Source organism: Alnus glutinosa, chromosome 6 (genome assembly GCF_958979055.1).
Source record: "Alnus glutinosa chromosome 6, dhAlnGlut1.1, whole genome shotgun sequence".
Lineage (NCBI taxonomy): Eukaryota > Viridiplantae > Streptophyta > Magnoliopsida > Fagales > Betulaceae > Alnus > Alnus glutinosa.
This window is the reverse complement of record NC_084891.1, coordinates 5,976,392-5,989,961: the sequence shown is the minus strand read 5'-3', so window position 1 is coordinate 5,989,961 and position 13,570 is coordinate 5,976,392. Positions and strand designations below refer to the sequence as shown.

Here is a 13,570-nt window from a genome sequence, read left to right as displayed (position 1 = left end):
TCTATTCTCCCTTTATTGAAGGATGAGATGGGGATGAACTCTAGACAAAAAGATCTGGAAATGGCTACCACTAAAAGAGGTGGCTCGTGAGCCACACACTGGAGGAATAGAGGCGACTCATGGAAGATTTGGGGGCAAGGAAGCCAGTTGAAGGACGCGTGTGTGGCAAAGGTGAACGGACAGCAATAGATATAACTTTCAAAAGAGATTGTTTAGTGGGGGAAGGGGGAGTGGGTCTAGTGAACAGTAATTTGCAACTAGGTTGAGCATGGATCAAAGTGAAATGGCAATAATCTATTTGATGTCCATATTAGATTTCACCATATCATATCATATAATGAATATGTAGTTCCGTCATTTAAAATTTTTAAATTATATGACATCATATATAACGTTAGATGCAATAAAATCTAATCTGAAAATGATCTATTCCTTTAAGCACTGGTCAATATGTGTTCATGGAGAGAAAAAGGAGAACAAAAATATAAACAAGAAACAATCTATTACTTGCTCGCAACATCTCTGTTCTACATATTCGTATATCATAATTACATAAAATCTTTTCACTCTGACAGCCAGTGCCAGATAAAAGGGCTTCACATGGCCACACGATGCTGCCAAATGCAATTTCAACGGTATCTAGCAAGCTAACATGTCTGCCAAATGCAATTTCAACGGTATCTAGCAAGCTAACATGTCTGCCAAATGCAATTTCAATGGTATCTAGCAAGCTAACATGTCTACATCTCACCCAAAACTGGGGCAGAAAATCGAAAAGAATGGAATGGGTGCATTTGGGCAATCATCCAACCGTCCAGAAGTTGTTAAAAACTAGCAGTTCATATGGATATTCTCCCCAAGGGTCGACATACATATACTATCAGATTAGCACACATTGCTCACCCAACCATTTCCCACTCTACTTTCACGCTGTCATTGGCTACCATTTGGCCGAGAGAGTGAACCCAAAATGCTCCCATTCACCTCACTCTTGCAAAGAGGACACAAGGCATTGATCCTCAACCACTTATCCACACAATCTTTGTGGAAAAAATGCGAACATGACAACTCTCTCAGCTCGTCATTGTTTGCATATTTTCCCAAGCAGATGCAACAAACCTGCACAAATTTACTAAATAATTAATGCAATAGAGAGAATAACAACAAAAACAACACCACCACCAGCCATTTATGCATGCAGCCATGTGAAAGGACACAATAAGCCCTAACCAAACCTAACTATTCCAATGAAAACGGTTTTGGGCTTTGTTGTCTTGTGGGGTTTGGGGTTGTGGGCTTTTTTTGGTGGGTTGGATTGTTATTGTTTTTGCTTTTTTTGGGTTTTGGGCTTGTGGGAGCTCCCTGTATATATGGCTTATATACTTAGGGGCGCCTTACACTTACTATAAAGTTTTTCATTACTTGTCAAAAAATTATTCCAATGAAAACTGGCTCAATGTAGCCTTAACGTGTGTCATGGACAATCAGGTCCTGGTTTAAGTAATTGGTAGCAACAAGAAAAATGTGATGCAGGTGCAGCCATTTCAATATTTGAGCAATCTATTTCGTACATTCAAATAAGTCTAATACTAGCTTCAAACAGCAAAACAAAAAAGAAAGGCCACTGACAGTCAGATGCTGGTGGCAGGGATGCAAAAGTATGAGTCATGATCAATTTTCTTCGACTCGTCAACTTTCACAACTTTTCGAGATTGCAAGTCTTAAACTAATACTACACAAATAGTCCAACAGATTCAAATTGTCAAATTCTCAACATTTTCTAACCATTTTTTTTATCAGGGACTTGAATGCATATAGAACCATAACATCCAACTCAAGGACTCACTCAATATTCAAATGGAAAAACTTCATATTTCCAACTATATTAATTCAAACCTTTCACACGTTCATTGAACATTAGGAGCTGACTCCACAACCATGATAAAGTTATATAAAATGATATGCTTGACTGGTCATTGAAAACACAAAACACAGAAACACCATTAAAAAAGTAGTATAGACCTCCAAGGAATGAGCCTCTTTTTATTCTTTTGTTTTTAAAGTAACAATCTACAAACCCTCCAAGGTATGAGCATCTCATTTCATCATATCAAAATCACAAGGTCTTAATCACTATATGGAGGGCACTGTTCATCTTAACCAAAAAGAATAGCAATTATAGCCCTGCTTTCTTCGTGGAGGAAAAGAAAAGAAAAAAGAAAAAAAAACATGACAGACGCCCTCTAACAATGATGAGGTATGATGCAACAGAAGAAAGAAACATGGAGGCTCACAATGGAGGCCAAGAAGATAATGAGAGAAGACTTACAGCATCTTCTCCAGAAAACAGGCGCTCCTTTTCGGTTCCCGCAGCCACAACACCACCTTCACTGACACCTGAGTTACTTCTCTTCAACTTAAACTTGTATGTTGGCAGAGCCTCAATTGATTCAGGTGTGGCGCCTCTAGTCTGTGTCAGATCTTCTCTAAACCCAAGGATGGAGATTATACAAGGCAAACAACAGCAAATTGTTGCACATAAAATGAAGGGCATAGCATATCCAATACAGCTGAAGGTAAGAAACACTATACATAACCTGCAAAGCAAAAAAGATGCAGAAATAAGCGCTCTTACAAGTGCAGAAATGGGATGTGCTCTCAAAAATGCAAAAATGAAAAGCTTACAAAGGAATAGACACCACAGAGTGATACCTGTACAAATTAGGAGCCTCGTTGGCAGATGCGTGCCCTCCAAAGACCCACACATTGCCAACCACAAACCAAACCGCAAAAAAGCAATCCAAGGCCATTTTGAAGTATTCCACTAGTACCTTAATCCTGCAAAATAAAGTTGAGCTTATCTAAAAAGGAAGAACAAAAATTCCAATACCAACTCTCCTACTAAACTTGCAATACCCATGCATTTAATAAATATGGGAAGGCTAGCAACAGAAATAAATGTAAAAAACTCATAAAATAAGTCAAGCTTTTCGAACTGAAAAGTTTCAAAAGCTTAAATATTCAATAACATGATAGCTTAAAAAAAAAAAAAAAACCCACCTAGCTGTTTCAAGGGGTTATTGACACCTGGTGACAGATGATTACAGATCACACTAAAAGAATTGTCATCCTTTAACAACTGACAATGATAGCCACTACTGAAGGATCGCAAAACTAGTTTAAAGTAATGACTGACACAGGTAAAGATGGATGTGGTTAAAATTTTTTTAGGAAAATGCTTTCAGTAGAAAGAGCATAGATAAATCAGCAATAGAGAGGAGTCCTGTTAAAAAATGTGCCATTTGGTCATACAAGAGGAGGAATAGAACTTTATAAAGCACAACTTTGTGGGGGCATACATCAACACCTGAATAACTAAAGGAATCCACAAAATCCGGGCCTCTGCCCATGCTCAAAGCCAGCATCGATGACTGAGGGATTTCAAGTTCTGGCAGCATGAGCTCCAAATATTCAGAAAAGTACCTGCCTTAGCTCTTTGCCAAAGGCCAATACCTTCTTCTTCTTTTCTTTTTTTGGAGCTCTCTTTCACCCACTGTTCTCTATTCTACAATCTCAGATAGCAACGACGCTGAAAGCACACACTCAAGGGACTAATAAAAATACATTCAATGCCATTTAGACAATGACAGCACAAGTGAATATCGTGGTTTTTTATTCCACAAATGATTGAATTCTTATGACATCACAAGATGACCAACTGCAAAAGAGATTGATAAGTTGTTTTTTAACAGCCCAGCCACAAGGTGCGCACACCTCAAAGACTCAAATTCAAATAAGTGCAATTACTTGATTTGAAAAACATGACAAAAGGGGAACAATATAGAGGCAATTGATTTTTAGCTTCGGAAGATAAACTTAGGGAGGGGATAATAAGGGTGAAAAGGGCATGACCAGAAAAAAACAGAAGGGCTTCATTTTTTTTTATAAGGGCTTCATATGCACATAACACATGATGTAACAATTTTGCACTGACACATCTTCCACATCAGACTTCCGAATCCATCACATGATCCTTCCAAAACATCCAATTCTGCATCCATAGCCAAAATTGTAGCCACAATCCTTTGAAGAACCAGACATCTATTACTATCAACCAAAGCATTACAGCTATAGCGTTGGATTTGCGAACTTTAATCTTCAAAGCAAGTTTTTTAAAACAGCTTCAGTCACTCATGCAATTTAACAGTTCATCACAAAATGGTAGAATATAAATTTTTTCAATAGGGAAAACAAGTGGGGTAAAATACTCCAACCATAATCAGCTTAAAAAAACAATAACAAACCATACCTTGCACTCAGTCTTCCTGAATGTTGACTGCCTCTAGAGGATCCAACTGCAGCCTGACGATCTTCCCCTTCTGAATTCCTACTAACAGACACAGAAAATGGCCCTGCAGGAACATTAATCTGAGAAGTCTGATGGGGTTGAGTCGAATCTTGCTCTGAAACCTGGTTACGATGGCGATAGCGCCAATAAAGAAGGGGGAGGGTGGCAACACATCCAGATGCATAACCCACAATCCATGCAAACAATGGCGCACGTGGATGTTCATGCCTTGACACAGACAAAACAACAATAGATGCAACGATCTGGCTCAGAGTCAGAACTAGTTCAATCGATATCCATACCCCAGAATTCAATGGACTCCTGCGTCGACGGGCATCTCCTCTCCTTACATGCGAGGAGTTCCTGGAATTTGATCCATTAGAGGAAGAAACTTGGGGTTGGGAAATGGGAACTCTAGCGCTACTTGAAGGTCTGTCTTCCAGCTGCGATGTGTTTATGCTATTAGAGCGCCTATCATGAGGCAAGCTAGATGAGGATGCATCAGCACACCCCGGTATGTCAACGATGTGCTCACTACGGTTAGGGTATTCTGGATGCTCCATTAACAATGGGCAAGTATCACTTTGACTTTCACACGGTAGTTCCGCCGAGGGAACATCCATCTAAGTCCACCAAGCCAGTTGGGAATAATGAAAACATAGACTTGTATAACAAAGACACTGCAATTACATCCCAGTCCCAACTTTGGGGAAACAAATGTCACTCTTGTCCTTTCAACTTGTACTGACCAGCTTAAATTACTTGGCACCACTAGGTGTAGAGAATTGAACAACTTCCCTTCTGTTTAGAAGCAAAGTAACAGAATCAGACTTCTTTTTATCATTTAAAAACATTAAAAAAAAAAAAAAAAAAATAGCAGCTAGAAAATGAGGGTGAAGTAAGAATGGAATATGAGGATTTTCAGGTCACATATGAAAAGGTGATGTTACATTATGCTACAAACTAACCACATTTGTTTTTATTAAGTTAAAACCAAGAGAGATAAGACATCACAGCCAAATTTACTCAGAGTGGGGGGGAAAAAAGAACCTGATTTACTTGCACTAGTTTATAACCACCGCAGCTTTACCGATTCCCTGGTCACCACTGATAAACTTGACAAGATCACAAAACCTATTCAATATAACCTAATTGGTTAAAAATTGTTCCTCAAACAACAGAATACAAATCACAAAACTTAAACATGAGATTCTTCAGAATTGTACTGATTCACTGGCCACCACTGATAAACTTTATAAGAATACCAAGCCAATACAATATATATATATATATATCTCAAACAGAAAGAATAAAATTTAATATAAATCGAGAAATAAGATTCATGACAGCAATCCCATGCACGGCACCAAATACCATGTGCAATGTCATGCTTCTTCCACTCATTAAGAAGAAAATAGTGATATTAAGCACTGTACAGATGATCGTTTATTTCCTGAAAAGATGGCAATTGAAAAGATGTTTTCACAATCTCACTGTCTTCTGTAAAGGGTTTTTCTATTTCTGTATAATTTTTAGATGGCATCTTAATGGTAAATTGTGTTTGTTGAAATGTATGAATGAAAGTGACTAATTTGAGATAGTCAATCTCCAAAGAAAGAATGGAAATGGTACAATAGATTGTATTGAAATGATAAGCAATTCGAGGTTGCTTGGCCTCCTATTACAAAACGTTCCTTCAATATTTACTTTCTTCGCCTCGCTCTACCGATTGGGTTGATTCTTTTTTTTTTTTTTTATAAGTAAGAAACCAATCTCATTAAAAAAGCGTAAGGCACCTCTTGGTACACTGGGAGTATATAAGGAAATACCTAATTAGAAAGAGAAAAGCGATCGAGAAAGTCAGCAAAAGTAAAAGACAAAGGATGAACATAAACCTTATTCCAAAAGTACAAAGGTAGAACAATGATAGAATCTCTTCCAATGTACTTTCCAAAACTTCAAAACTCTTATTGTTTCTTTCCCTCCATAAGCACCAAAAGAGGCAAATAGGCGTCATTTTCCAAACCGCAGTGCTCCTTGGCTTTCCAGAGGACCACCAACAAGCAAGCAAGTCAATAACCCATCTTGGCATAACCCAAGATATCCCAAAATGACTTAAGTGAGAAATTCACAAAGCAGAAGCCACATCACAGTGAAGAAGGAGATGATCCACGGACTCCCCAGTCTTCTTACACATATGGCGTCTGTTTATCACGATAACATGCCGCTTCCTAAGGTTGTCTAGGGTAAGAATCTTGCTAAGAGCTGCAGACCACACAAAGAAGGCAGCCCTTGAGGGAGCTTGAGTGTGACAAATGCTTTTCCAGGGAAAGCGACTGCATCCAGAGCAAGATAAGGAGTAAAATGACTTGACCTTGAACAAACCTTTTTTGGAGGAGACCCACTACAACATATCTTCGTTGCCAATGCTCACTTTGACTAAGTGCAACACCTAGAAGAAAGAAACAAAATTATCCACCTCCCTAGTGAAGCTCACGTTCCATTGGTTGAAATTGCCCAAAAACTCCAAATTATCCGCAACAATGGCGTCCTTTACACGGGCAATACCAAATAGAGCTGGAAAAACTACTTTAAGAGCTATGTCCCCACACCACAAATCATGCCAAAAACTGATCTTGGAACCATCCCCACAGCAAATCTAGTGAATCTAGAGAAAGAATTCCAACCTTTTCTGATGGTCTTCCACACCCCCACCCCAAAGGCACTTGTTGGCTCGAGAGAGCACCATCTGCCCCATAGGCAACCATATTTAGAATCCACCACACATCTCTCTCAAACCCAAAACGCCATAGCCATTTGCCTAGCAAGGCGCGATTGAACGCCCTCGAATTTCTAATCTCCAACCCTCCCTTAGAGACCAGAGGGCAGACCTTGTCCCAGCTAACCAAGTGATATTTAAATCCATCGTCTATCCAACCCATAGAAAGTCTATTTGGAGCTTCTCAATGCGATTGGCCACACGAGCAGGAATGAGAAAGAGAGACAAGTAGGAAGGTTGGAGAGAGAACTCTTGATAAGGGTAACCCTGCCACCCTTCGACAAATAAAACCTTTTCCAACTGGCCAAGCGACGCTCCATCTTAACCACGATACCATCCCAAATAGACTTAGCCTTGTAACACGCCCCAAGCGGCATACCAAGGTGCTTCAAGGGCAGAGAGGAAGTCCCGCAGCCCAAGATGGCAGCCAATTCAGCAGCATTATCCATGTTGCCAATAGGGACAAAGAGGGATTTGGCCAGATTGACATTTAAGCCATAGACATCTTCGAAACATAATAAGAGAACACGCAGGTAGTGGAGGTGGCTAGGGTTAGCCTCACAGAAGACCAAGGTATCATCCGCGAACATCGAGTGTGAGATGTTAGCCATGGGAAGCCTAAAACCCATAGAAAAGCCTGAGAGACGACCATTGTCAACAGTAACAGAAAGCATTTTGCTCGAAGCCTCAATGACAACTACAAACAGAAGGGGAAAATAGAGGATCGCCTTGTCTCAGCCCTCTAGAACTATTGAAGAAGCCGGACTGAGAACCATTAACCAAAACAGAGAAGCGCATCGAAGAAATGCAGTGTGATATCCAAGATACCCATTTTTCCCCAAAACCTCATCTTTTCAGCATGTACAATAAGAACTTCCAGTTGATGTGATCAAAAGCCTTCGTAATATCTAGATTGCAAAGCACCCCAGGAATACCAGACTTGATAAGGCTATCCAAACATTCGCTGGCTATTAGGACCGAGTTCAAAATATGTCTACCTTTAACAAAAGCGTTCTGAGGAAAAAATATAGCTATGGGTTGATTCCTATAGGCCCAGTCGGTTACAACTGCCTAACTGATATTGCCAACTATTTGTCTAACAACCAAAACGCATAAAAGCTACTAATAAAATGCAAGACTATAATTAAAGGGCCTACTAACCTAATAGACCCATTACAACTAAGGGATCCACTAACATATAGACCCATAAAGGCCCACGAACCTAATAGACCCCTTAAATTCCTCACCCCTTCAAAACACCTTGCCTGCAAGGTGTGATTACAAAGGAAAAAACCAATTTTTCATGTTATCCACAGCCCCTAAAACGCAATATTACAAAAACCCAACTAAATTACAGCCCATTAAATGCTCGTCTGACTCCCCTTCCTGATTGCCAATATTCATTTTCTGTTTCCCCGACACCTTAATTGCCGCGCCATTAATTTCCTACATTCAAGAGCTTTGATTGCCGCACCATTCATTTCCCTTTCCAACGTCTTCTTCCATCTTCCCACATTTTTCCATTAACTTTTCGCTTAACTTTTTGACTTTTCACACTTCTCTAATCACACAACTAACTCCTCCTTACTATCACAGTTCCCCACACTAATACGTTCAGAATTTTAGGGCTTACGTGGCAGCACACGTGGCAGTAATGAATCCCCAAGACAGCAGTGAATAAGGAGTAGAATCTCCATATATTATTTCCCTAAGTGTTTTAGCTAATAAGGAATGTATTTTCCATTAGTTTATTTCCTTCTTAGTTTATTTTACTGCATTATGTTATGACGGCTAAACCAAATGGTTGTCTTATGACTTAGCCGTCTTCTATATAAGTGTAACCCTAATCAATAAAATAGCATGCTGAATATTATGAAAACCTAGACCTTTTTGGTTGTTTTAGAGATCAAGACTCTCTCAAAGTAGCCATTAGAGATCATGACTCTCTCAAAGTAGCCTTTATCCCTTTCCTTTTGTTCTTTTACTATTTGATTGCATCACACACCAACCAGTTTAGGCCTACTACCAAACACATTTCATTAAACATAAAAAGCAATTTCACAACTCTTCGCTACCTGCAGCCACATGATGAAATTGTAACAGAGATTTTCATCTAGAATTTACTGTGTCCCAGCCATCATAGAGCAAAGTCAATGCTCTCTTTCCAAAATGAGATCATCTCTTCTGAAAACGTACCTTTCACCTCCTAAGTCTAAACCCTCATCAGTAATGAATTTTTCTACTTCATCTTTGAGGACGTTGTTCTGGTTGGGATCTTCAAATCTCTTTGCCTTCTGATCGTTGATACCCCCTAATGGGTTAGGTATTTTCTTGATCTGCTTGCCCTTTTCAAAGGGACTCTGGCCTTTTTGTTCTTGAATTTTTTCTTCAATGGCCACTTGAGTATTGGAAGCCATTTTTGCCTCCTTGAGTTACTCGTTTTTCGCTTCTTCTTGCTCAAGTTCTTGCACAATCTCAAGAAGATTGTCACACTTACACACCATTTGGCGTGAGTTCTCCACCATTTCCTTCATAGTTTCTTGCATTCGGCCCACTAACTCCAATGTCTTTCTCAGTTGTAGATCCTGTAACTTCATTGTAGTAGGATCATTGTATTGAAATGATAAGCAATTCGAGGTTGCTTGGCCTCCTATTACAAAACGTTCCTTCAATATTTACTTTCTTCACCTTGCTCTGCCGATTTGGTTGATTCTTATAGACCCAATCGGTTACAACTGCCAAACTGATATTGCCAGCTATTTGTCTAGCAACCAAAACACATAAAAGTTAATAAAATGCAAGACTATAATTAAAGAACCCACTAACCTAATAGACCCATTACAACTAAGGGATCCACTAACATAATAGGCCCACTAACCTAATAAACCCATTAAAGGCCCACTAACGTAATGGACCCCTTACATCTCCTTAGGAAAGATGTTTTCAAGATCTTTCCTAAGAAGACAGTGAGATTATGCACTGTTGAAAAGATGTTTTCAATTCTCAAACCCATATGAAAACTCGAAACTTCTAAGTTCTTTATTTTTCCCAAAATAATGATATTATGCACAGCTTAGAGGATGTTTTCATGTCTCAAACCTCAAGAAATGAAAATCCTAAACTTCTAATTGTTCGCTTTTCCAACCTTTTGGCAACCAATCAAGGTATGGCAAATAACAACCAGCCATTGGAAGAAGAGACAGGCAATAAATTGGTGAGGAAAAAAAACACACACACACACACACAAACAGAACAGAATTCAGCTCAAATGATATTAATTCCATAGTTTCATTATACAATGCCCCTAAGAAAATTGCCAATGAGCCCTAGCTTAAATTAAATGGCACCACGGTGTGGGTTCAAGATTCATTGGCTGTGTGTGTAAACTTGCCAATCAAATAAATAAATCCAAGAAAACAACCAAAAAAGAACAACCACTAGACGTTGTTGAGGCAAGTTTTTCAATTCTAATGGACAAAGATCACATAGAACAGAAAATTTAATCTTAATTAAAAAATAAAAAATAAAAAACTAATTTCACAATGAAACTAAAGTACTTTTATGGTGCCATAAATTAAAATTAAACTAAAAAAAGAAGAAGAAGCGATTATTTCATTGAAGAAAGTTATAAAACCCTAGAATTCAAAAGTTGACTACTAATCAAGAATGATCGGACACTCAAGGAACACAAAACCCACTCAAAGCTTCACCAATTGCAAAAATAACCGCACAAACCAGAGATTCCAACAAGCATTGGGGCCGTACCAGATTGGGCTTAGCGATGGGTGTCACAGCGGTGAGGAAGAATAGGAGGCGATGAAACGGTGCCGTATTCGGAGTCGTCTCTGGCTTTGGTTCTTTACTTCTTTTCAATCCGCGTGTGCTTTTTTGTCGCTTCGCTTTATTAGGAGGCGGAAAGAAAGAGAGATAACGTCAGCTGTTGGACCTCCGTTGCTTCACGGCGTCACCTGAGAATATATATATAAATATCGTAAGGTTCCGTGAGGTTTGGGGCAAATATCAGTCCCACCCTAGGACGGTCCGGAAATGGCAAGAAGTCAAGTATTCCGTTTGCGATACTGCCATGACAGCGTCAGGACGTGGGGGCCTACGATATTGGAGTAGTTCCGGTATACGTTATAAGTACCCATTAAAAAATAGATGACTTTTAAAATTATTATTTGATCAATTATATGCTTAATAGTGATTTTAAAAGTTACGATATTGAATTACTCCGATATTGAGCTATGAGTAATGTTATAAATCGCCTTTGTGTCTCCTTTTTGTCTCTTAAAATTGATGTGTCTCTTAAAATTATTATTAAATTTATGATAGATCACTATTGAATTTTGATTCAATGGTAATTTTAAGAATCAAATCAATTTTAATGGACAAAATGGTGATATGTAGAATAACTCTTGAGCTATATACAAAACTGCCGACAATGCCTAAGAGCTTGGTGAAATGCCTACGATCTTTAGATTTGGGGCATTAAAACATGTGACTATAAAAATAACAATTTTAAAACACGTGCGTTAAAAATGAGGTTTTTAAAATGGCAATTTGATTGTTAAAATTATAGTTTAACTTTTAAAATTCTGTGTTTTAAAAGCAAAATTCAATGATCTGAGATTCATAGCAATAAATCTTTTCACATAATCATGTATCATCAATTATATATATCGAGCCTTAAAGTATACATTTCTATAATGTTAAACAACTATGTCTATCTAAGCAAACCTATTACTGCGAGTCATTCACTTAGCATCTTCATCTCATTGAATTTCTTACTATACGGTCTCACAACCTGCTAATTTGTAAGACACTGAAGTGTCCGACAAGTGAAAGAAAGTAACTGCGTAAGTCCACGATTTAGTAAGTTAATATGAAACTAATTTATGTAATGAATCTTTAGTGAGAATTCATTACCCTTAAATATTAAACGTGAGTTTTCACAAATATGTTATGTGTTGCCTCTGTTATTGTAACATTAAAAATATGGTTTATTTTTAAGAAGTGATGTGGCATAATTATGGTGACAATCACGAATATATATATATTAACCCTTTCATGATAGGGTTGGTACTGTTCTGAGGGACCCATAGTACAATACTGGTACCCCAGATACTGCTGCAAACCGTCACATTCTAGCAGCCTGGCCAAATTTGGCCTCAGGTGACCCATGCTATTATCAAAGTTGTCATTGTGACCGCCAATCAAACATGATTGCACCAAGTACAAACAACCATTGGATTTAATGTCAAACACAAAAGTAAATCTCTGTGTCAATTTTTAAGAAGTGATGCGGCATAATCCCGGTAACAATCATTAATATTTTAATGCAGATAAAATATATATATATATGTGTGTGTGTGTGTGTGCGCGCGCGCGCGTGTGTGTAAAATCATATATTTTCTCTATATGGTCTATCCAAGCCCTTAACCCTTTCTTGATAGGGTTGTCGCTGATTCGAGGGACCTATAGTACAATACTGGTGCCCAAAAATTGCCGCAGGCCGTCATATTCTTGCAGCCCGACCAAATCTGACATTGGGTTACCCACGCTACTATTAAAATTGTCCTTGTGACCGTTAATCAAATATGGTTGAGCTAGCCACAAACAATCATTAGATTCAATGCCAAACATAAAAGAAATCTCTTTGAGTATATGGTCAAGCCCATACTAAGTTCATAACCGTTATACAACACATATTGGCGTATCCCGTTATACGATATAAATATTATTCATTTACTTGAAGAAAATCATGTATAAACATTTATCCATTTGAAGCAGTCTAAATATATTATAAAATCAGCAGGCTCAGGACATATCATTTGAAAAGTAAAGCATGTTAAGTCATCTAACATATAGCACATTAAAGTAAAATCAGTTCCATAAGCATTTATTTACCTCAATCGCTCGTCCACAATCTCAGACATCTCGAACTCTTTGCTATTGCGAAACATACCATAATATTATACACAATACATCGAGGGGTTCTAACATATGCACGTAAAAACCTTAATAACGCAATATGTATATTAATCTATCATTAAAATCCTAATTACTCATTTCTGGTCACTGTCAAATGTTCGGCTTCGAGGTCGAGCGTTCGACTATGATGTGATCATTTTCAAACTTCAATAATAATTCCACTCGCAATAGCATGAATCAATCTAGGATAGTGTCTATATTAAGGGTGTCAATCCTCAGGAATTGTGTTTGTTGTATCTATCAAGCTTTAATAAAATCAATTCTAATTTGTCCCTTAGAAAATGATATTTTTGTGATTTTTGCTTTATAAACTAACAACTAAAATTAAATGCTAGAAAATAAATTAAAGTAGAACCAATTGGAATGGAAAATAGGGAATTGATTTCACCACTAACCTTGTACCAATGGCTATCATATTCAACTAGGAAAATTCATTATAGGCATGATAT

At 38.0% G+C, this 13,570-nt stretch overlaps 1 protein-coding gene across 2 annotated transcripts; it reads right to left on the bottom strand.

Moving 5' to 3' along the window:
- Positions 1-485: 485 nt before the first annotated feature.
- LOC133870478 (E3 ubiquitin-protein ligase At1g63170) lies at positions 486-11,067 on the bottom strand. 2 transcript variants are annotated; one of them, XM_062307613.1, is made up of 6 exons: positions 10,893-11,067; positions 5,399-5,482; positions 4,310-5,149; positions 2,713-2,838; positions 2,330-2,597; positions 486-1,119 (listed from the first exon to the last, which is right to left on the bottom strand). In XM_062307613.1, the coding sequence occupies exons 3-6, from the start codon at positions 4,969-4,971 to the stop codon at positions 934-936; spliced, it is 1,242 nt and encodes a 413-aa protein (XP_062163597.1). In that variant the 5' UTR covers positions 4,972-5,149; positions 5,399-5,482; positions 10,893-11,067; the 3' UTR covers positions 486-933. The 2 variants fall into 2 exon arrangements, with proteins under 2 accessions (XP_062163597.1, XP_062163598.1); XM_062307614.1 differs by lacking the exon at positions 5,399-5,482.
- Between the last annotated feature and the right edge of the window lie 2,503 nt (positions 11,068-13,570).

Coding starts and splice junctions, on each gene's coding strand:
- LOC133870478 (XM_062307613.1), bottom strand. CDS start 4,971: ATGGATGTTCCCTCGGCGGAACTACCGTGTGAAAGTCAAAGTGATACT. Junction 2,598..2,712: donor GAGGCTCCTAATTTGTACAG/GTATCACTCTGT, acceptor TTTGCTTTGCAG/GTTATGTATAGTGTTTCTTA. Junction 1,120..2,329: donor TGTTTTCTGGAGAAGATGCT/GTAAGTCTTCTC, acceptor AAATTTGTGCAG/GTTTGTTGCATCTGCTTGGG.